A 21,939-nucleotide genomic window follows, 5' to 3' on the forward strand; every position below is an offset into this window, starting at 1 on the left:
TGTATTTTTGGAGTATAAGACGCACCTTAGTTTTTGGGGAGGAAAATAAGGTTTTGAGAGCGCGCATGTTTTTTATCCCCTAGTTGGGGATAAAAACAGTTTCTAAAGCACATAGCACGGAAGACAGCTTCACTCATTAGCGCCTCATTAGGGCTGAAAAACAGCTTCTAAAGCATGGCTGATCTTTGAAGGGAGCAGCAATGAGAAAAGCAGGCAAAGCACAGAAGATTGCTTCACTCATTAGTGCCTCATTAGGGCTGAAAAAAAAGCTTTGAAAAAGCTACATTCGGAGTATAAGACACACCCAAATTTTCAGCCTCTTAGAAGGGGAAGTGTGTCTTATACTCCAAAAAATATGGTATTTTAATTTTATCTAGTCATATACCTGTTATTTTACACATTGAAGTCTGCATGTTTGTTTATTATCTTTCTAGACCAGGGGTGTCAAACTGGAGGCCCATGAGCCAGATGTGTAACATGTAGGCCACGCCCACCACAGGTCCACAAAGGGAAGAAACATCACGTGACATCAATGTGACACTGCGAGTTTGACACCAGTGCCCTAGACAATTAGTACTTCTACTCATCTTGCATAACAGTAAAAACTTATGCTAATATAGTGCAAGTTTGATAGCCACCATCCCCTGTTTGGATTATTGCAATGCAGATTAAATGGAGCTAGCCTTGAAGAATATCTGGAAGCTTCATATCCTACAGAATGCGCCTCTGTGAGCAATCTTGGGTGCACAAAGAAGGGTGCACACAATACTTCTGCTGCATAAGTTGTACTGGTTTGCTTCCAGGTCCAATTCAAGATGTTGGTTATGACCTTTAAAGCCCTATATAACCCGGCTATGTTGCCTATGGGGCTGTCTTCACTCAAGTGTTTCCTATGTGCAAATTCTGTAAGAGGAATAGACTAATAATGTGCAGCAACCTAAAGTAATGCAATACTGAAATGATTGGGGGGGAGGTGGTATGATTGGTTGTTCATACTTTTTTGTGCACAATTCAATCCAGTAAAATTTATATATGATTTGTAGCATTTGGAAGAATTATTTGCTCTATGGAGCTACAAAGTTCCAAAAGTTTTCTTGATAATGTCATTAGTGGTAGGTAGATACTGATATAAAAGTAACATTTATAGACAGTGTTTAGACTTGACCTTTATATGCATTCATTTTGCACTCTTGGTGCTATGTACTGTAGTATACTTAGTGAAAAACACTGAAAAACACGTATAACTAGTTCATATTGAAAGTGTTATAATTTTAACTTTACTCTTTTGAGTATTGTAAAACAGTAATAACTTCATAAAATTTTAATGTCTATACTTGCAATAATCAAGTAGATCCAAATGGAGGCACATGGCTAGTCATAGGGTACTAGAAAGCAGACAAGTAAAGTTGATCTTGCTCATCTTTCTTATCTCTGAAATGACCTCTATCTTCCCAGCTTAATTTTTCTCCCTAACCTGAACAGCTGAACACATTTTGAAACTAGTCAATGAACTGTAGGCACCTTCAGATTTTATTTTACAATAAATAGGTAAGGTATCCTAATACAATAAAGTTTATCCTAGAAACTAATACATCTGTGAAATGGAGCATTATATGAATGTTAAAACTAAAATTTATATGCAAAAGTTGCATGGGGCAGAAGTGTGATGGGCTGCACAGGAAATGTTTGTAACCTCATTTAATTATTGTTTGATTGATTGATTTCTACCTCTTGGAATAAAAATACACTTGGCAGGTAACATAAACATCAGATTTGTTCTAGATGGTTTCAAACATGTAAACCAACCATTTGCATCTCTGCTTGGATTCATAGTTAATATCCCCAAAACATTGTTCAATGAATCAAAGATTAGCATTTACATTAAAAAAGTGTACTGTTTGGCAGCTCTTACTTTTTACTTCTATCTCTTTCAATCTGACTAGCTTTTCCATTAGTTGATCTCAGCAAAATGTATTCTCTAACTTTTTATTAATGCCAGACTTGTCCAAGTCGCTATATATTGCCAATCATGAGAGTCCTTATAAAGTGCTAGCTTAAAAAAGACAAGTCATTTGTGACCATAGGAAGTTTACATTCTTGGATAAAGACTAAAAACTAAACTATTCATTTGAAAGAAAGGGTTTATTATTAGGCTTCAGTAGTTCCCAAAGTTTGCAGAATTCAAACAATGTTTTGAAAAACATACACACAACTACACGGAAATTAAATTTAGCATTTGGCCAAGTTGCATAAGTGTACTCTATATTGTAATAGTGCACTTTTACTATATTAAATATGTTTGTAAAAATGCATGCTGATAAAACATTTCATTCTGTGTTCTGATGAAATTTGAAAACAGTTCTTAGTTTGCATGAAGATTCCACCCCTTTTTCTTTGAGGGAAGGGGACCCTTAAGATGACTGCAAGGCAGAAATTCATCTAGTCCTGTGAAAGAAGTCTGCCCTATTTAACATTTTGTCTGCAAATACCAAATCACAGACTACCACATCTGTTTATTAAATATTTGCCATGGAATGCAATGTTAGTATTTTGGTGGTGCATAAATGAATATGCCGTTCTAATTGTTCTGAGCTACAAATGGCAGACATTCCTAAAAGCAAGTTGCTATTAATAACACTGTTATACATTTTCTTCTCATGATAACGCCAACAGCTGACAAGAATGCAGGCCATCTTGCCTATTTGCTTTAGTGCAGTTGCATTCCATCCACATTTTCCTCATAGCATGTTGTTCTTGAACATCCCATTTTAAGAGGTTCCCTAATTCCAAGATGGGTATCAGTTCATAATTTTGGCAAAGTTCCCTGCACTTGAGAAAGAAAGAAGTGTTTATTGCAGACCTCCTCTTTGATGCTAACAATATTTATCTTGCTGATGTTAATTTCATTTTGGTTTTAATTATTTACTGGTTGCATATATCACTGATCTTGTTCCTCGAGAATATGTCTTCTTCTTTAACAGCATTATTATGGACATAATTGTATTTACTGAATTTTCTAATTTCATTCAGTTTAACTATTACTTTATCAGATAGGTGAAACAAGGTTTGGAATATTTGTGGTGCAAGGGTTGATTTAAGGATCTCAAGATAAGGTAATAGCTAATGTCTGGACTGATGCAGTTTTGTTTCATTGATTTAGATTTTCAGTTTCTGCTTGCATATAGACATGACAAATAAATAGTTGGCTTTGTATGTACTTTCAGTGTAGCGCTGCCAGTACATACAAGTAGTTCATATTAACTTATTTCACAAATATTGTACGCTGCCCAATCAGAGGCTCTTAAAATGTTCACAAAAAATTAATGTAAAACAAAGTTTTTTTTAAAAAAAGATAAACATTATCAAAATCAACACAAAAACCAAAGAATTAAATATAGGCTTTGTACACACTTAAGCAATGCTCAGGACAATATATAATAACATTCTATCCAACAATCACCTACATTTAAGTCTAAAAAACTATGATATCCTTTTCCTCTTTCCTAAATAATATTAGAGAGTATAAGTGTTGGGGCCCAGAGCACTTGATATGATGGGGCATCCCCCAAATGCCCTTTTTCTATGATCTATGATTTTATGATCTATCTATGATTTCTATGATTCTCAAGCGAAGAGAACATGCCCTGAGGATTACCCACACAGTTCTTATCAGTCACACTATCAACATAAATGCAGCTGGAGATCCCTTCCACTTCCTGATGGCTGCTGGCAGAAAAGTTGTCTCTTGCTTTAGTGGTCAGTGCAGAAGTCTCATAGGAGCCACTATATCACCTCAATGTATTGCTCCCTTTCCCTCAGCAGTAATCAGGCAGCCTTCTCTAAGGTAAAGGTAAAGGCTCCCCTCACACATATGTGCTAGTTGTTTCTGACTCTAGAAGGCGGTGCTCATCTCTGCTTCAAAGCCAAAGAGCCAGCGCTATCTAAAGACGTCTCCGTGGTCATATATCCAGCATGACTAAATGCCAAAGGCGCACAGAACGCTGTTACCTTCCCACCAAAGTGGTTCCTATATTTCTACTTGCATTTTTACATGCTTTCGAACTGGTAGGTTGGCAGAAGCTGGGACAAGTAACGGGAGCTCACACCATTAAGCAGAACTAGTGATTCGAACCGCCGAACTGCTGACCTTTCTGATCGACAAGTTCAGCGTCTTAGCCACTGAGCTACTGCGTCCCTTCATATATAAAATGTATATTCCTTGAAAATTGTTCATGATTTTTGGAGGTTAGGAATTCAGATTTTTGGCCTTATTTGTCCTCCATTTTTCCATTCCAGTTCTCTAGTAATTTTCAGAGACTACAGTTCTGCCACATTCTCCACTGGTGTTCCCTTAATTAAAGTTTCAGTTCTTCTGTTCTCTCCTTGTTTATCCTAAGCAGCTATCTCCTTTAACTAATGATGGACAGTTAGTGCCTTGTTTCTCTTCTGAGAAAATATATAAATATGAATAAGACATTCTGCCTTCTTACTCATTATTTTCCCATTTGTTTCTCCTTCCAATAGTTTTACAGACTCTAGCCTTTCCTTTTAAGTTCTGACATACCTAAAAAAAAACTTTTCTGTTTTGGGGCATTTCTAACAAGCCTCAGTTCATGTCATAGTATATTATGGAGGGAATCCCCTACATTAGATTTCAAGAAACCTCGGCAGCACAGAGAAGCTCTTCTAAATTATTCTGAGAAAGCAGTTGAAGTTAGTAAAAAAACATACTTCAATTTTTGTACATTATTTCTGCAGACTGTACCCATTTGTGCTTAATTGGACTGCTTGTGGTTTTTAAAAAGTATATTTGGTAATGCTTAAACTTGTTTTATTGTTCTCAATTTGATCGCTTAGCAATGAATTGCATGGATTCTGTCTAGAGAGATGTTATGTGTAACTCTATCAAATTATTTGCATCCTTGAAATAACTACAAATGCAACAAGAGTAGATCTGTACTATCTAATCCCTCTAGGAATCTCCTGCAGTTTCTTAGAGTCTGCAACAGATTTCCCACTTAGGCAGTAAACTAATAGCTCCAAAACCTTCAACTCAATTCGCATTGGTCTAATTCTGATGAAGAAATTGGAGCATGATTTCCAAATATCACACTGCCATATTTGATCCCAATTTATAAACAAAACTGAGGATACTGAAACAGTTCAACAACTGTCATGAACGCCATGAAAGCCTGACTTATGTGAAACAAGGTGGTTGAATATTGAAATCATATCCATAGAATGTTAGCAACATCTAGACAATTTTTCTTTTCTATTAATATCTCAATATTTCATTTAGATAAATTATGGTAGTTTGCTATTTCATTGTATATGATTGTTTTCACATGCAGTACGGCATAAAATAAATGCAATATTAAAAAACATAGTATTCTAGTACTTAGCAAGTACTAGCAACTTTTGAGACCTTTACATGCTGTTTAATAATAAATTGACATGCCTTTCCATTACTGAACATGTAGGGGCACTGCAACTCTGTAATAAAAAGTGTTGAGACGAATTGGTACAAACTCTACAAGTACGTTGCAGAAATTATACTTTGTTAAACAAATTCTGCCTCTGCACAAATATGTATATCCCTTGCAAATTTTAGGGTTTAAATATTGTATTTAAAGTATTATTATGTAGATTGGTATGGAAAAATAATCTTATTAAACTAATGCTAATTTTTCTATTTTCTTTCTATTCTATTTGACCTAAACTGATTTGATGATAAGAAAGAAATATATAAATACATCTTAATTAACATGTTCTAGAATTAATAAGTATGATAATTAGTATTTGTATGTATCTACTCAGATACATACAATAAAAATCTAGTTAAATTTAATAATCCAATGTACTTAAAAATTCAAATGAACAAACAGAAAAATAATATAATTTTTCTATATTCATTCCTTAATACTCTTTTCTCTATTTGTTTCACAGATATACTGAGCAAAGAAAAACTGTTAATATCTCTTCTTCCTCTCCAGCAGTGATCAGTGAAAGTTTATTATTGACTATGATATGCTTAGCAGTCTTTGAGGACTGGTGGGCATTTAGATATTAGAATTAGCATACTAAGTTGACTGGATTTATATGTTGCTTTTAATGCAGTATATGATGAAAAACATTATGTATAGAAATTAGGATTGTACAATATAGGCTAGATTTATTATAAATAGTTAAGATTAAGGAAAAATGGCCATAGCAGCTATCCTATAACCATTAAAATACAACTACATTTTAAGGAAAAATAATAACATTGAGATAGGAAAAATATCAGCCAATATACATATTTCAGCGCAAGTGTGTAGATGTATACTTTGTATAGATGTATACCTTGGTCGAAACAAGTTTTCTCTGAATTAATATAGAGGTAGTCCTTGACTTACAACAATTCAAAGTTACAACGGAATTGAAAAAAGTGGCCTATGACCATTTTTCACCTTTGCAGCATCCCCATGATCATGTGATCAAATTTCAGATGCTTGGCAACTGGTTCAGCCTCACAGGATTTTTTGACCTTTTGACAAGCAAAGTCAATGGGGAAGCCAGATTCACAGAATAACCATGTGACTAACTTAATGACTGCAGTGATTTACTTAACTGTGGCAAGAAATGTAAAATGGGGCAAAACCCACTTATCAAATTTCTCAATACCATAAATTTTGGGTTCACTTGTGGTCATAAGTCAAGGACTACCTGTATGTATGTAATGTACAGATATGTAGTGTAGACATATTTCCTCGACTCTCTGGTTTTCATAATTCAGTAGTTTTATAACTCAAACACTGAAAAATCTATGAACTGCTGGATCTAACTTTATCCTAATCTAACATCATTAATACTGGCAAGATAAATCTGGAAAGCTCCCAACCAAGGGAGGATGATCATGATGATAATGAAGAAGATGATGATGATCATTGCCTTCTCCTTCAATGAGTGCCGTAATTTTTACCCTTCATGACTAACAATACAAATTATACAAATGTATACAATACTGATGATAATACTGCTTGTGAGATATTTTGTTGAATCCTTAACATAAACATGCTTTTATCATGGCTGGAGTTTCAGGTAATCAAAGAATTGAGCAAGTATATACAGTGTGATTTTGAAAAACAAAACTAACATTTCATGAAGCATACATTGAAAATACTTTTTCTTCCTTGTTGGGAGCCTTTGAAATCATTTTGGGAGGGGAAATAAATAAACAGAAGAATGTGATTGATACTTCTCACTGAAAATAGAAAACTTTAGCTATGAGAAATAATGCATGGTAATTTATAAATATTGCTTTCATCATAGCCTCTGAAGATCCCAATGATAATTTGTGAATAGACAACTTTTATAGGGAATTTCTTCCTTTTTTGGAAATAGGCTGAATATGTAAATTATCAGAATGGCAATTGGCATATCATTAGTACATCAGAAGTAAGCTGTGGAAAATGTGAAGAACTGATTCATGCATATTAACAAAAGTACTTTAGAATTTAAGCTTTTCATTCAGCACTTGTACCCCTTCTTGAGTTTCATTCTTCCCCATGGATTGCCCCCCTTCTTTAACTATCTGTACAGGCCTTTTCTCCCCCCCCCCAAACCTCCCCCATCTCTGTTCAATGGATAATCTGTAAAGTTCATTGCTGCCACTGCTGCTTTGAGTGGGGAGTGTTGTTTTGCCCATTTCGTACCAGCTTTGTTACTGTGCAGTATTTTTCAGCTATTTTTGCTCATTATCATACAGCTGGTATTTAGAAGAGTGAGGCAGGCAGAAGCTGCACTGTCTGCAAGTATAAGAAGTTCTTTTGCATTTGGGAAACTGGCAGATGGGGCATGTGTTTTAAACGGATTTTGCTGATAGCAGACTACATTAAAAATCATTCTGAGAAAGACTAAGGTCAGCCTATGAATTCAGAACTTGAGAGGTATTCAGCTTTTGGAAATCCTTTTTAGAATATAAATTAACAGACAAAAGTGGAAAATGCACAACAGTCTACTTAATTTTCCCATTTGATGATATGACTTGTTCATTATCTATTAGCCTTTTTTATCTCACTGAAAGGCAAAGCATAAATATTTTAATAAAGAAATTAAAGTTATAAATTAGGTAAATAATCGCAAGACCATTGTAAAATATACCTTTGCACATAAAAGGACCTAGGTAGTAGAACCCAATATGTTCCGTTTCAGAATTTCAATGGACTACAGAGCCACTACAGATAAATAAATAGAGAGCACTGAACCAAAAATCTTACACAAATCAACATCTTCCTATTTTGAGGGAGGGAAGTTGTTTCTACTTGAAGATAGATTTTATCCAATATTAAACTGAACATATTTAAATAAACTGCTTGCATAAATATCCTAGATGATATTCTATTAGATGATATTCATATAATTCTATTAATAGCTGCAATCAGCAGGCATCCTTCAGACACATTTTTGTCCTAAAACTCCAAAATCATCAATAATAATTAATTGAATAATTGAATTAATTATTTAATAATTTATTTCAAGTTCAAACTCTAGAATAAATGTAGTCATGCATAAATTGAAAGATTCTGTTACATTTGATTCATCCCATAGGAATTATAATAGCAACATCACGAAGAAAAGAAATGCAAACTTTATATTTTAAAGTAATAAATATGAGATAAAATAATAATAAATATGTTGACATTATAAAAATAGAGAAATAATACAGTCAGAATTTAAAATTACCAATATAAATTTCCCATATGATATGAATTGGGGGGTTTTTAATGCAAAAAAATCTGGGAATTTAAAATCCAGAAATCTTGACCAGCTAAGTCAAAATGCCTTTCTTTTGGCTGAAAAGAAAATTTAACATGCACATGACCCATTGCAGGAAATCAGTTATAAATTTATCCTTCTATGATAGAGATTATAAGAAGCTATATTTTTTTGTTTACATCATCCCCAAACTACTTCATGTTATAATACAGTTTTATTGTTTCTACTTGCTTGAATGCCTTTTCTCATACTATCAATTGCAGCATCTTAATGGAAATATTATTTGAACTGAGATGCAGCAGAGAATATTGTAGTGAATCTATTCATATTTGAACAGTTATTTTTGAAAGAGTAGTCTTGGGTATTTTTTATTTATTTTTTGGGATTAGTTTTTAAAGTCACGTAAAATTCCACATTTTCTACAGAAAATAATAAAGTAATGATTTTATGTACAAATCTGTTTTTTTCCTTGTGATAGAGGTCAAGCCATGGGAATGCTAAAACAATGCCTAGCCATAGTAACTGATTTTAGATCCAGAACAATAAGACTCAGATCAGATTTGTCCAGAAAAAGGGCATTCAGCCTTCAGTTATTATATGAGCTGTATGCTCTCCAAGTGAATAAGACTTCCAGTTTGGAAGCTGATTTATTTTTGTCCTAAAAATATTTGTTATTTTTAAATGAAAGGATTATTGTCTTTTCCTTAAAAAAAATCTTATGAGAGTATGCTAGCTGTCAGCTTATTGAAGGAATTGGAAACGTCTAGCTCAAAGTTGCTTTGGCCTGCCAGCTCAAGCTATCAATCAGAGGTTTCCAAACTTTTTCAGACTATGGAACCTGTTAATTAAAAAAAAATCATGGAACCCCTTATCAAGAGATAAAGCTATAAGGATAGAAAAATGGCTGTATTTGAAAGCTTTTTTAATTTTATTTTTGCCTTTCATCTCTCAAAAAAGTATGTAACTGAATTGAATTGAAAAACTGCTAGAGATTGTCAAATGACAATCTACCATTTTCTCAATTTGCTGTTCTTGCCGTCATTTTTGAAGGAATATTGTTAATGATCATAATTTACTAGAGCAGATTAGCTAAAAAACTATTAAATATAAATTTATCTGCAAATATTCAGTTGTGATGTTTTCAGTCAGATATCTAATTCTCTAAAACTTTTCATTTTTCCATCCCCAGACCAGTCTGGCCCTTTTCTTTAAATAGTGGATAATCAAAAATGGCAAGTATGGGGAAAATCAAAGACAAATTGTACAATTTAATATAATTTAAGTCCTCTTTTTATTATTAAAAAGGTATTAGTCTTGCAGATTGTTTCATCCTTATTTATTTATAATAAAGTATATGCTGTTTGTATCACAAAGACCCCATACATAAAAAAATAAATACAGCAGTGTAATACATTATAAGTAGTAAAAGAAAGGCAATAAGAAATGAAATCAATGGTGCTGTAACTTATTTACACCACATACAGATAATCATCAACTTAAGACCATTCATTTAATGACAGCTCAAATTTACGGTGCGGAAAAATGTAATTTATGACCCATTCTATAAGTTACAACTGTCACAATATCTCTACTGTCATGTGAATTCAATGTGGTTACTTGGAAACCAGCTTGCATGTAGGACAGTTGCAACTCTTGCACTCCCAGGATCATGATTTATGGCCTTCCCAAGCTGGCTTCCAACAAGTAAAGTCAATGGGGAAAAGCCAGATTCATTTAACAACTATGTATTTGCTTAAAATCTGCATAATTTGGTTAATGAATACAGTGATCTGCTTAATAACTGTGGGAAAAATTGACATAATATTGAATCACATGATGATTCAAAAACTGCATGGCTTAGCAACTGGAATTCCAGTCCTAATTGTGGTTGTAAGTCAAAAACTATCCATATTATTTTCTTCTATTCCCCAAAGGCCCTGGGACAGTTAGATATTAACAAACTTATGAAATTAGAAAGGAAGGAGACACTTCTCTGTGAAAAAGCACCTTTGGGACAACCATGACTTGGATGACAGAGAATCCCCATAGACATGGAGGTTGGAATCAGAGGTGGGTTGTTCCAGGTTCGGCCCGAATTGGATGAACCAGTAGTGGCGGCGGCGACAGACTCTACCCCCCCCCCCCGACACTTCTGTGTATACAATTCTGGTAATAAAAAAAATGGAAGCCCACCACTGGTTGAATCCTTACGCAGCTGCAAGTGCCTATGTCCAGTTCCTTGTTAATTCCATTGACCATTATCTAGCACCAATTTGCCTTGACCATTAGTGGATTGTATTCTTGGGGATAGGTAGCATGTAATAAATGGTTACTGCTTTGAACTCAACTCTGTTTCTAGTTACTTGTGTCTGACATTCTTAATTGCAAGGTATTTCTTCATGATGAATGTATGTATGTGGGGACTTAATGTTTTATTACATTAATGAAGGCTTTTCTTTAAGCATTGAGAATGATTTAGTGAATAACATCTTATCATTAAATTATCAAAAGCAATTTAAGTAACAATTACCTTTCAAGATAAAAGCTTTATTAGCTTTGAACTTGTCATCTGCTACTTTTGAGTACTATCGAGTTTATTCTGTCACCCTCAAGTAGATTTATTTAGGTGAATTGATGGAGATTTTGCTGTTACACAATCAAGCAAAGCAAGTTGTTGCAAAAGCTCCTGACACTTAAAAAGGTCACAAAACATTTCCCCTCCTACTCTAAAAAGACATCGAATTCAACTTAGTTGTTAAAAGGTAGTAACTCTGTGTTCTAGTCTTTCCTTGGGCATGAAAGATACCTGGATGACTTTAAACCAGTAACACACTCTCTCAGCCCAATTCATCTCACAGTATTGTTGGGGGAAAATTGGTAAAGGAAGGAAGGTATGTTTGCTGCCTTGAGTTATTTATAAAAAATAATAAAAGGTGGGATAAAAAAATCTCAACACCCCCAAACCTTATGGCCAGGGCAAATGCCTTTTATATAAAAAAGTGAAATGCTTGTGAATCAAGGTCTCTATCACTTTTTTATCAGAATAAAAAGAGGCTTGTTTTCTTGCCATGGGAAAATCTCTGAGAATACAGATTTAAAAGACCTCTACTTTATAACTCGTGTATAGAAATTGTTCAAATAAATTTTCCCATCAGCTTGAGGAGTATTTTCTGGCCTTGCAACATAGAAAAGTAATTGATTTGATTTGGATATAATGTGTTCACTTACCTTTTCTGTTGAAACCTTGGTCTGTATGAGCTTTTATAAGACCCTGAATGACAATAAGTTTTTTTTTTTACAAAAAAACCCTTAAAAGAAATTGCTGAAACCTCTGCATTCTAGAGATTTCTTATTTTTGTAATTACTTCAGAGAGATCACGCTTGGATAAGGTGATATACCGTAAATTAAAGTAGGATTTTGTTTTCATTTTTAAGAAAAATATTGTCAATGGGCATATATGAAACTTTTCTCCTTCATCTTTCTTGGATTTGCAGTATTTTCTGATCAGAAGGTGATCTGTAATAAGACCTAGCCTAACTATATATTATGTAGACATACATCTGTAACGTAATGCAATACCACTTTGATTTAGTGGTTAAGGCACCATGCTAGAAAATGGGAGACTCTGAGTTCAAGTTCTTCCTTAGCCATAAAAGCTCAAGTACACCATCTACTTCCTTAAGACACAGAATAAAACCTTCCCAGCTAATGAAGCAAAAAAAATTTTTTTTACTTTGACTGGAACAGCTTAATCAAAATAAAACTATCAGCATTTTTTGAGAACCTTTTTCACCAGATTAATTTGGATTCTGTGATTTCATTAATCCAAGCAAAGGTTCATCTGAAAGAGGGCTTTTTGTCACCTAAATGTGGATGTGGTAACCATATATAAATAATTATATTTCAGTGCTCTATTACAGCAATGTAATCTCTAATATGAGAACTTGGACAAGCTTTTAAGATTTTGTTCTTACTCCTATAATAATAAAGCAGCATTTCTGCAATTCTGGTATCTTATTTTTTATCTGGTATACCTCAGAGGACTGATAGCCCAGATGCAAAGCCCACCAGATCTTTAGGAAAAACTCTAAGCTCTAGCTGAAATCCTCCAGGTTCATTCCTGGGCCAGACCTATCTAATGGTTCTACCTAATTTTAAGGGTGGAGTAGCTCCAGCAAGCTGCAATATCATTAAAAGACTAATCCAATTATGACAGAGGAGTAATAGTAACATCTTTACCTTCAAATCATGTTGCAATGCCCCAAGACAAAAAACAGATCATGTGTTTTCTTTTTCAGGATCTTAAATGTTTTTCAATCATGATCATAAGTGATAGGTCTATGTTCTATGTTATCCAGAAACGTGTTAAAATCCTCAAGGACAATCAAATTTAGGCATTCCACTGCCAATTTGTAGATAGAATCATCTTTTGCATCAAGGTCCCACATCCAATTTAAATGCATTACAGAACCTCTGAAAGCCATCAAGTTTTCCCAAATGACAACTACTACCTCATCTTTGATAGTGACACCGTGGCTCAGTGCCTAAGACGCTGAGCTTGTCGTCAGAAGCGTTGGCAGTTCAGTGGTTTGAATCCCTAGTGCCGTGTAACGGAGTGAGAGCCTGTTACTTGTCCCAGCTTCTGCCAACCTTCAATTCAGAAGCACATAAAAATGCAAGTAGAAAAATAGGAACAACTTTGGTGGGAAGGTAACAGTGCTCCATGCACCTTCGGCATTTAGTCATACCGGCCACATGACCACAGAGATGCCTTCGGACAGTGCTGGCTCTTCGCCTTTGAAACGGAGATGGGCACAGCCCCCTAGAGTCAGGATCAACTAGCACATATGTGTGTGGAGAATCTTTACCTGTACCTTACCATCTCTTCCTTGCTCTGGAGTCCAAGCTGATAACACATAGGAAATCCAGACAGGCACAATTTTGAAAGAGAAACACTGGACCTCTGGGTCTACCCAGGTTTCATTTATATATGGCAAGTAGGCTGCTTTTTTCATTATCATTCATAAGGATGGTCTTATTGTAATTGTTCTGGTCTTTAAGAGCAACAACCAAGAACAAGCACTATCAACAAAGGGCATAAAACTATAGGAATAGCCTTCTTTCCCCCTCAACATTTATCAAATAATTGGATGAATAGCAAAGAAAATAAATGTTCCTTTTTTATCCAAAATAAACAAAATGACAACTATATATTCATTTTAGACTTCATTTTAAGACCTCATTTTAAGTAATTTGCTTTCTGTATAATACTATATAATACAGTTCTGAATCAGTCTGTCTACTTGCCTGTCTGTCTGTGTTTCTAAACCACCATGGCAGTTTTAAGGTATGGCGATGATAGCTTATATGCTTTCAAAATTCTCAACTATACCAACTGAAGCACTATTTTATTATAGGTTACTGGTAATGAAGAAATTATAGAGAGGAACTCAATATTAGTTCCTCAATTTTGAACTTTGGCTTCCTAATAAGTTTTCTTCCTCTTCCTCCTCATATAATTTTTATAATTAATAATGTCACCTTTATGTTTGCTAACTTTAAATATTAAAAATTGTTCTTGTAACTATTTAAAATAATTATGCATGAGTAAATAATCTGCACTTACTTAGGTTGCAGCTTGAGGGAGCTGATTGCCTTCTCTAACATCTCAAAGTATTAATGATTCCTTCATCCTCACTTGATTCCTGTTGATGTCTGATTTATTTATTATTACTACTGGAAAGTTGTTAAGTTGTTAAATAAGTATTTGTTTTTGACAGACTTAATCTTGGCCCCTCAATTCCTCTTGTAAATTGTGGGTATAAGACTTTCCTTCTTTACTGTGAGACAACAGCCTAATTCCCTGTAAAATTTAATGTTTATTGCCTTATTTAATACCAGCTTTTCCCTGAATATTTACCCCTTTTGGAGAATTTGTCATAATAAAATGAAATACAGGAATCCATTAAATTATGCTACATATCTGTTTTTAAGAGAATAGAGGTATATCCAAAAAAATAATGATTAAAATAGCATTAATTTCTTTCTTCCTGTAGAATTTTGTTTTACATGCCAATGATACAAAATGTATCTAATAATTGTATCAAGAATCATTGGAGAAAGGAGGTGTAATAATTCTGATTTGCTATTTTGTGGTATATTATTAGTACAATAATTTGTGAGATGCCTAGTTAATGCAAATTTCATATATATACTGTATAATTCAGACTAAATATAAAGTTATTTTTAAGCATCTATTTGGACTTGGACAGTTGGGCACAGGAAGGAAGATCCTGGCCAAACCTTTTCTCTGACATATTAGATTTTATATTTAAGGATGTAAAGTGAACATTTTGTTTGACTTTCCCCACAGCAAGTTTATCATATCTATTATCGACAAATATACTTTTAAACTTTTTAAATGGTTTGAATCTAAGACATGTATTTGGCCATTGAGTTACTTCTTGTCTATAAATCTGTTGTGTTCTAAATTGAATATTGTACTGTGTGATATTTCAAATAGATTTTTCCATTATTTATTTTATTATTACATTTAATTTATTAGATGTTTATCTTATCTTTATTACTTTATAAGTAAGTCAAGATGATAAGCATACATAATATTCCTTCTATTTGTACTGTAACTCTATGAGGTGGGGTAGTCTCAGAGAGATTGGCTGCCATGCTTGAGGATGGACTACAATTCATTGTCTCTAGATTTCTAGACTACATCAAACTGGTTCTGCTATTTGTGAATTATGTATGTATCTATATATGTATGTAGTATGTATGTATGTACATAATATACAATATACAACTTATACTGTATTGGTGCCCCATGTTTATCCTGGGGTACATATATGTACTCTCCTATTCTAAACTTTCTACCATGAAATAATATAGAAACAAGTTTTTTATCCTCTAATATTATTGGAAAATCAAATTTTCACCAGAAAATCTATCAGGGTTTTGAATTGTAAAGGTTCTACATAAGCTGGCTTCCCATTCCATACTTAATTTCCAATATTCAGAGGGTACATGGATGGATGGGTGATGTGACTGATCAGGGAAGAAAAGCAAACAGGATCCCACTATCTATTGTTATGAGATTGTAATTCAAATGGGTTAACATGAGCCAATTATTTTATCTTAGCTCTAGGAAGGAGGCAGTGATAAACCACTTCTGCAAAACTTTGCAAGAAAACTATAGGCAGTCTCTAAGAATTGTACACAACTGAACAGAAGAAAAATATACATAATTATATCTTATGTTTCATAATATGACAAGAATTGTACTGTTTTAGGACTGTATGCTAAGCAATTATGCTAAGCAATAGCATAAAAAGCAAGCATATAGCAATCATTAAATGGTTTAAATATCTTTTAGTCTCTGCAGCATCACTGTTATCTGGTTAAACAGATAGTCCTCAACAGGACCACAATTGAGCTAAAATTTCTGTTACTAAGCGAGAGAGTCGTTAAGTGAGTTTTGCCCCATTTTATGACTTTTCTTGCCACAGTTGTTAAGGGAATCACTGCTGTTAATTAAGTTAGTAACACAGTTGTTAAGCAAAGTCCTGATTGACTTTGTTTATAAGAAAGTCTCAAAAGCTGATCACATGACCCTGGACACTGCAACTCTCATAAATATAATTCAGTTGCCAAACGTCTGAATTTTGATCACATGATTGTTGGATGCTGCAATGGTCATAAGTGGAGAAAACAGTCATAAGTCACTTATTTCAGTGCTGTTGTAAGTTTGAATGTTTGTCACTAAACAAACTGTTGTAAGTCGATGACTTACATATATAATGTCTATAATTCTTACATTGCCTATGATTGGCATTAGCAGAATGATGCAAATGTTTCACAACAATCATGGTGTGTGGAGTTGCTTACTAATAGATAAGTTAGCAACTCACATATTCTATGCACACTTAAAAAGCAACAAGCAAGAACCATTTTTAGCGTAACAAATTACTTGAAGGGAATTTTATTCAAGTAACTAATAGACTGTAGACAAGTTAAGTAGTATTTTAAAAAAAATCAAAAGCATTTTCTTAATATTTTATACTACAGTATGAGGGAGGGAAAGTACAGTATTAATGGCAAGGATGCCATCTGGAGAAACTGTGAGCATACCTTCCACACAAGTGCCATACGGCATACTGCAGTTATTAACAGTAGAGAAAAGCATCATGTTCAGAACATGTGATAGTTCTACTTGATTTAGCAAACTTCTGCTGATCATTTTATGTTTGCATCTAGAACATACTGAATAATGTTGTACTGTTTTTATCTCCCTGCAGTATAAATTATTCTCCTTTTATAGGTGTTGAACTGCTGTGTTTTGATAAATTCAGTTAGCTCTTCATAGCAATGGCCATGGCTTTGTCCATGATTACTTAGACCAGTGTTTCTCAACCTTGGCGACTTTTAAGTCCTGTGGACTTCAACTCCCAGAATCCCCCAACCAGCAAGAGTGTTAACTGAAGAAGTTTGTTTATTCCTCTTAAAATCAACATAAGAAATCAATAACTTCCAATTGAAGCTTGCTCTGAGTTGATACATATTTTAAAAAACAACTTAGTTCCTTTTCTTCCTTTTATTAGTGAGTTGTACTTACTAATCGTAGGAACTAATCAAAGGGAACAGGGCACTGCTTGTTTTCTAATAGGATATGCAAACCTTCCCTTTGAATGTCCCTTCTTAATAGGCTAGTGTGGTGTATCTAATGGTGAAAGAGAAATGGTCACATGACCTCTGAGATATTGATTGTTAGATTTCTAAGTAATATTCATTTTTTCATTTTTAATTTCACACTTTATGAATAAAGCCTACAATTAGTATATCTTAAAAGAAGGAATACAAATTTAAAAACACACTTTAAAAGAAGTATGATGGAAGCCAGTTACCATGGAAAGTCATGGAATAAACATTTTTCATTTTAGTTTTAACCAAAAAGCAATTAGAAAGCATTTTTGGCGTGCCACATTTAAGGTGATTAGATGATCTCACGTTGGAATTGCAGCTTAATAGTTGTATCTTCCTGGTGGATGATGCTTAATAAGATTGGACTGAATGTTAAATATTCCAATGTCATGAGATTTTTTTTTTCTCAAATAAGAAATGAGATTGCCAAAAGGAATGCTTATGTCAGGTTATTATACAATTAACTGTACTTTATGGAGCATTTTCTGTACCCATTAGATTTGGCTTATAGGTGCAGACAGCTTGCCTAAGGGCCACAGTACACTTGTAATGAGAGAAAATTAACTTGTTTGCTGCAGCTGGCAATTTAGAATTAGCCAGTCCTATTCTGCTTGCCTAAAACGAGGGAGATAAATTATTGGCCTCGGAACGATAGAGTTTCCGTGTTTCCCCAGTCCCAGTGGCCAATGTGAGCAAGGCATGGGGCTGCTTTAATTTCCTGCCGAAGTCCTTCCCATGCTGTATGCTCACAGGCTCCTTGGAACGGAGCACCATGTAATTGATGTGCAGTCTGCATTGCTGAAACTTGGACTGCACCATTCTCAGCGTGAGGGAAGATGTAATCCGATCTCTCTGCGCCGCTGAGGGAGGAATCCATTCAGTCAAGGCTTTGACTGGGCAAAGTCTCCTCCAATAATCTTCCCTCCCGATCTCATTATTCCCTCAAGTTCTTCTCCGACAAGCCCCTGCGTATGTATGTATGTGTGCCGGGCGAAGCTGTTGGATCGCGGGCTTCCTTCTCGTTCGCATCGCAGCGGAGTTTGGCTGCTGGTTCTGTTGCCCAGTCTTCCTTTTCTGACGTGCCCGAGCATGTCCACATTAGAGTCTGTGACATATCTACCTGAAAAAGGTTTATATTGTCAACGACTACCAAGCAGCCGGATACTTGGCGGCACAGAATCTCTAAAGGGGAAAAATACCGACAACATGGGCTTCTACGGCACTTTAAAGATGATTTTTTACAAAGTAAGTAACTCGCGCGCTTTCGAAAGAGGCATTATTATTCTGTATGTTAGGCAGAAGAGGAAGGGAGGAAAAATCCGTATCATTGTAGATGGCTGCAGTATCTCCGAGGTCCCCCCCCCCCTTAGTGGGTTGGCTGGATGCTTAAAATTCTGTGTGCTGGATAAAGGCAAATAGCGAAAAGGCTCAGTGAGATGCGAAATGCTTTTATTTTAAAATCAGCATGAGAAACCAGGGGAAGATCAAATTATTTACCTTCGACTGAAATGGGTCTTCACATTCAGCTCAGCACTTTAAGCTTTTTTTAAAAAAAGAAGACCTTCCCCTCCTTATTCTCTTTTGCATATCGTCTTCACAAAAGTATTTATTAATGCTGCTTCCCTTGAAAAAACATAATTCTATTGCTTCTATGTAAATATTTGCATCAGGGAGGAATTTTAAAGATGTGCCTGGTGCATTCCCAGTAGCAGTGCAGAAAACAGGCTTCAGGATCTGTTCTTTCAAATAATAATGCTAATACTATGTAATACTTCTCTATAAAATTCAAATGTTTTCATGAGTATTTATGAATTATGTTTTACATTATGTAGTAGCTCTGCATTAGATTACTCTGGAGGGAATAAACTTCTTTATAAGATGATGTATGATAATTTATTATGATCTTTTTTTAATACAGTGTGCATTGCAGAGCTACTGCATATTTCACAATCTAGATTAAATAGGGATAGAAAAAGTTTATAATACAAATATTGAGGAAAATTAGAGTTTGATAACATTCTTTGGCAACTATAGAAACTGTTTTGAATATATCGTGTACTTTTGAGACAATGAAGTTGTGTTTAAAGTGGGAGTTTATGTTACAGCTCTGACTACCAAAATTTGCCTGAAGAAATCTTTTCTGTGAACGCCTTTTTTTACTACTGCTATCCCGTAGGAAAATCAAATTAAAGATTAAAAAAAAAATCCTGAATAAACATGTTAATGTTAATATGGGGTTGGTCCATAGTAATATGAGGAATCCTTTTCCAGTGGTTTCCTTATTCTCCTGCACATGGGTAAAAATATGGTTTCTGTTATTTTGTGTCTTCTTTTAAAGAAGAGGCATGCTTGTAAAGAAGGTTGTTTTCTCATTTTGGTTTTTAGTTTTGTTTGGTAACATGCGGAGTTCTGCTCCATATGAGCCAGAATCATAAGATAGGTTAAGTATAAGAACAGTTTCAATACTGAGAAAGTGAAATGAATATGCAGAACAATTTACATAGAATATTGTCCAAAATGAAATGTAATGCATTGGGTGAAAGCCGATGAGTACATTTTAAAGCCTTGGAAAAAATTACTGTATTTTTGTTATCATTACCAAAGCACCAGTACCAGCTCAATAATTAATGTATATCCATTTAATAGAAAAAATAAGTATAATTTGCTTTGAAGGGCAGTGTACCTTGGACATTACAAAGGCTATTTTCAAAAACCAATATGAAAATTAGTATTGGTATGATAGCAGTTATTTAAAATATCTACAATAATAAAATCCATTGATTTCTACATTCATCATTCTGCTCAAACATATATGCTATGTTACTTAGCCACTGTAGCAAGTCATGGCTGCTTTTCAAATTGAAATTTGAATAGATTTTAATAAACCTGTTCTAAGTAATTTCATACAGTAATGAAACTGTATTTTATAAAATTGTTGCACACAGTTTTAATTTCAATTGCTTCCTTAGAAGTTTCTAAAAATCGCTCCGTGTATTAATAATTTGTTTGACTCAATATGTTGATTACTGGGTTCTTTTTCTTTTTAGATTTACTTTTAAAACAAAACCTTTTAAAAAATATTCTCTGGAAGTTGGAGTCAAATCTTCATACGTTCACACTCCCCTCCCACACTATTCGAATTAGGAAAAAATAGTTTTATTAAAGCTGTCAAGAGGAGTTAGAAGTGCAAAGAAAATCTCACAGAAAAGGAATTTAATGTCCTTGATTCCTTTTCATAAAATGTTTCCCAAAGAATTACGCAAGAACCTTTTCATATATTTATTCATTCAGTTATAGGAATCCTCGAACTCTAAACAACTTACAATTAAAAAGAAATAGCAAAAAAAAAAAATATCAAAAGAATACAGCTGATCGAAAAACTAAAACAAAACCTTAGGACTTCCATAACCATCCAATTCCAAGGCTTGGTAGAATAAGCATATTTTAATCCTTTTCAGAAAGTTATTAAAGTGGGGGCAATGGGGATCTCATTTTATTTTCATCCTTTGTATTTTTATGCATTTTTTTTCATTCTGAGCAATTTAAAAAGCTAGTACTTGTAAATCTATGTAACCAGATTATAGAAGACAAATTATAATGTATAAGCATGTAGCAATAAATATAGCAAATATTCTCGAAGTCTAATAACTGTGGCATGCAAGATTGCACAGAAGGTTGTTGAACTGTTAGAATTATTTATGTTGTATTTTTTAAATTATAAAAGAGAGTGGTCATTCAAAGGGACTAACGGGTCAATAAAAAGAGGGTTTCTCCCCGCCCCCCCCCAAAGTAATATAAATTGTTTATTACAGTTCTACCTTAAGGTGGTAAGCTAACATCTTTTCCCTTGTCCCATTTTATAGATGAAAAGAAAGTTAGACCATGGTTCGGAGGTCCGTTCTTTTTCACTGGGAAAGAAACCCTGTAAAGTCTCAGAATATACAAGGTAATTTGCTGTAATAAACTGTCATCTGTTTTCAGATACTTTATCATATGCTGTCCAGGCACCTATTTCATGTTTACACTCAAACTAAAATTCAGTTCTCTGCAAAGGACCGAAATTTGACATTTAAGTGCTAACTACATAATTTTTTAAATTCTGAATTAGAAATAATGGGTTATAAGACTTTAATAGCACTGTTTCCATCCAAAGACTCTTGCAGGTCAGGACACTTAACAGTTTACTGGATTGTTTGGAATATAGAATTGACAATATATCTGATGCTAATCATAACATTCTTGCATGCAACAGCATGATACTTTCTGACTCATTGAATTATAACCATACCAGAGTGTGGAGTTCCATTTATAAATTAAAGCAACATACATCCATCATGAGCCAGCCTTGTCAGTTTATCAACCCTTTAATTTCTTTTGGCCAGGAATTTCAGTATCAGTGCATTCAGTTCAGCTTTACTACTAACTGGTTGCCATAACAACTAAATACAGTTCTGCTGCATTTTGTCATG

General features: G+C 34.1%; 1 protein-coding gene across 4 annotated transcripts in view; it reads left to right on the plus strand.

The window, feature by feature from the left end:
- Nucleotides 1–21,939, plus strand: part of FBXW7 (F-box and WD repeat domain containing 7) — a 131,764-nt gene that overhangs the window by 71,685 nt on the left and 38,140 nt on the right. For 3 of the 4 annotated variants that reach the window (XM_087724311.1, XM_087724312.1, XM_087724314.1), the window contains one exon: nt 21,334–21,416. In XM_087724311.1, the coding sequence (XP_087580437.1) occupies nt 21,334–21,416 (83 nt within the window). Of the gene's footprint in view, nt 1–18,229; nt 18,716–21,333; nt 21,417–21,939 lie in introns of those variants that run through there. The other variant, XM_087724313.1, reaches the window with a different exon arrangement.

The sequence above is a fragment of the Thamnophis sirtalis genome, unplaced genomic scaffold, assembly GCF_051295495.1.
Source record: "Thamnophis sirtalis isolate CommonGarterSnake01/CBP01778 unplaced genomic scaffold, rThaSir2_p1.2 scaffold_10, whole genome shotgun sequence".
NCBI lineage: Eukaryota > Metazoa > Chordata > Lepidosauria > Squamata > Natricidae > Thamnophis > Thamnophis sirtalis.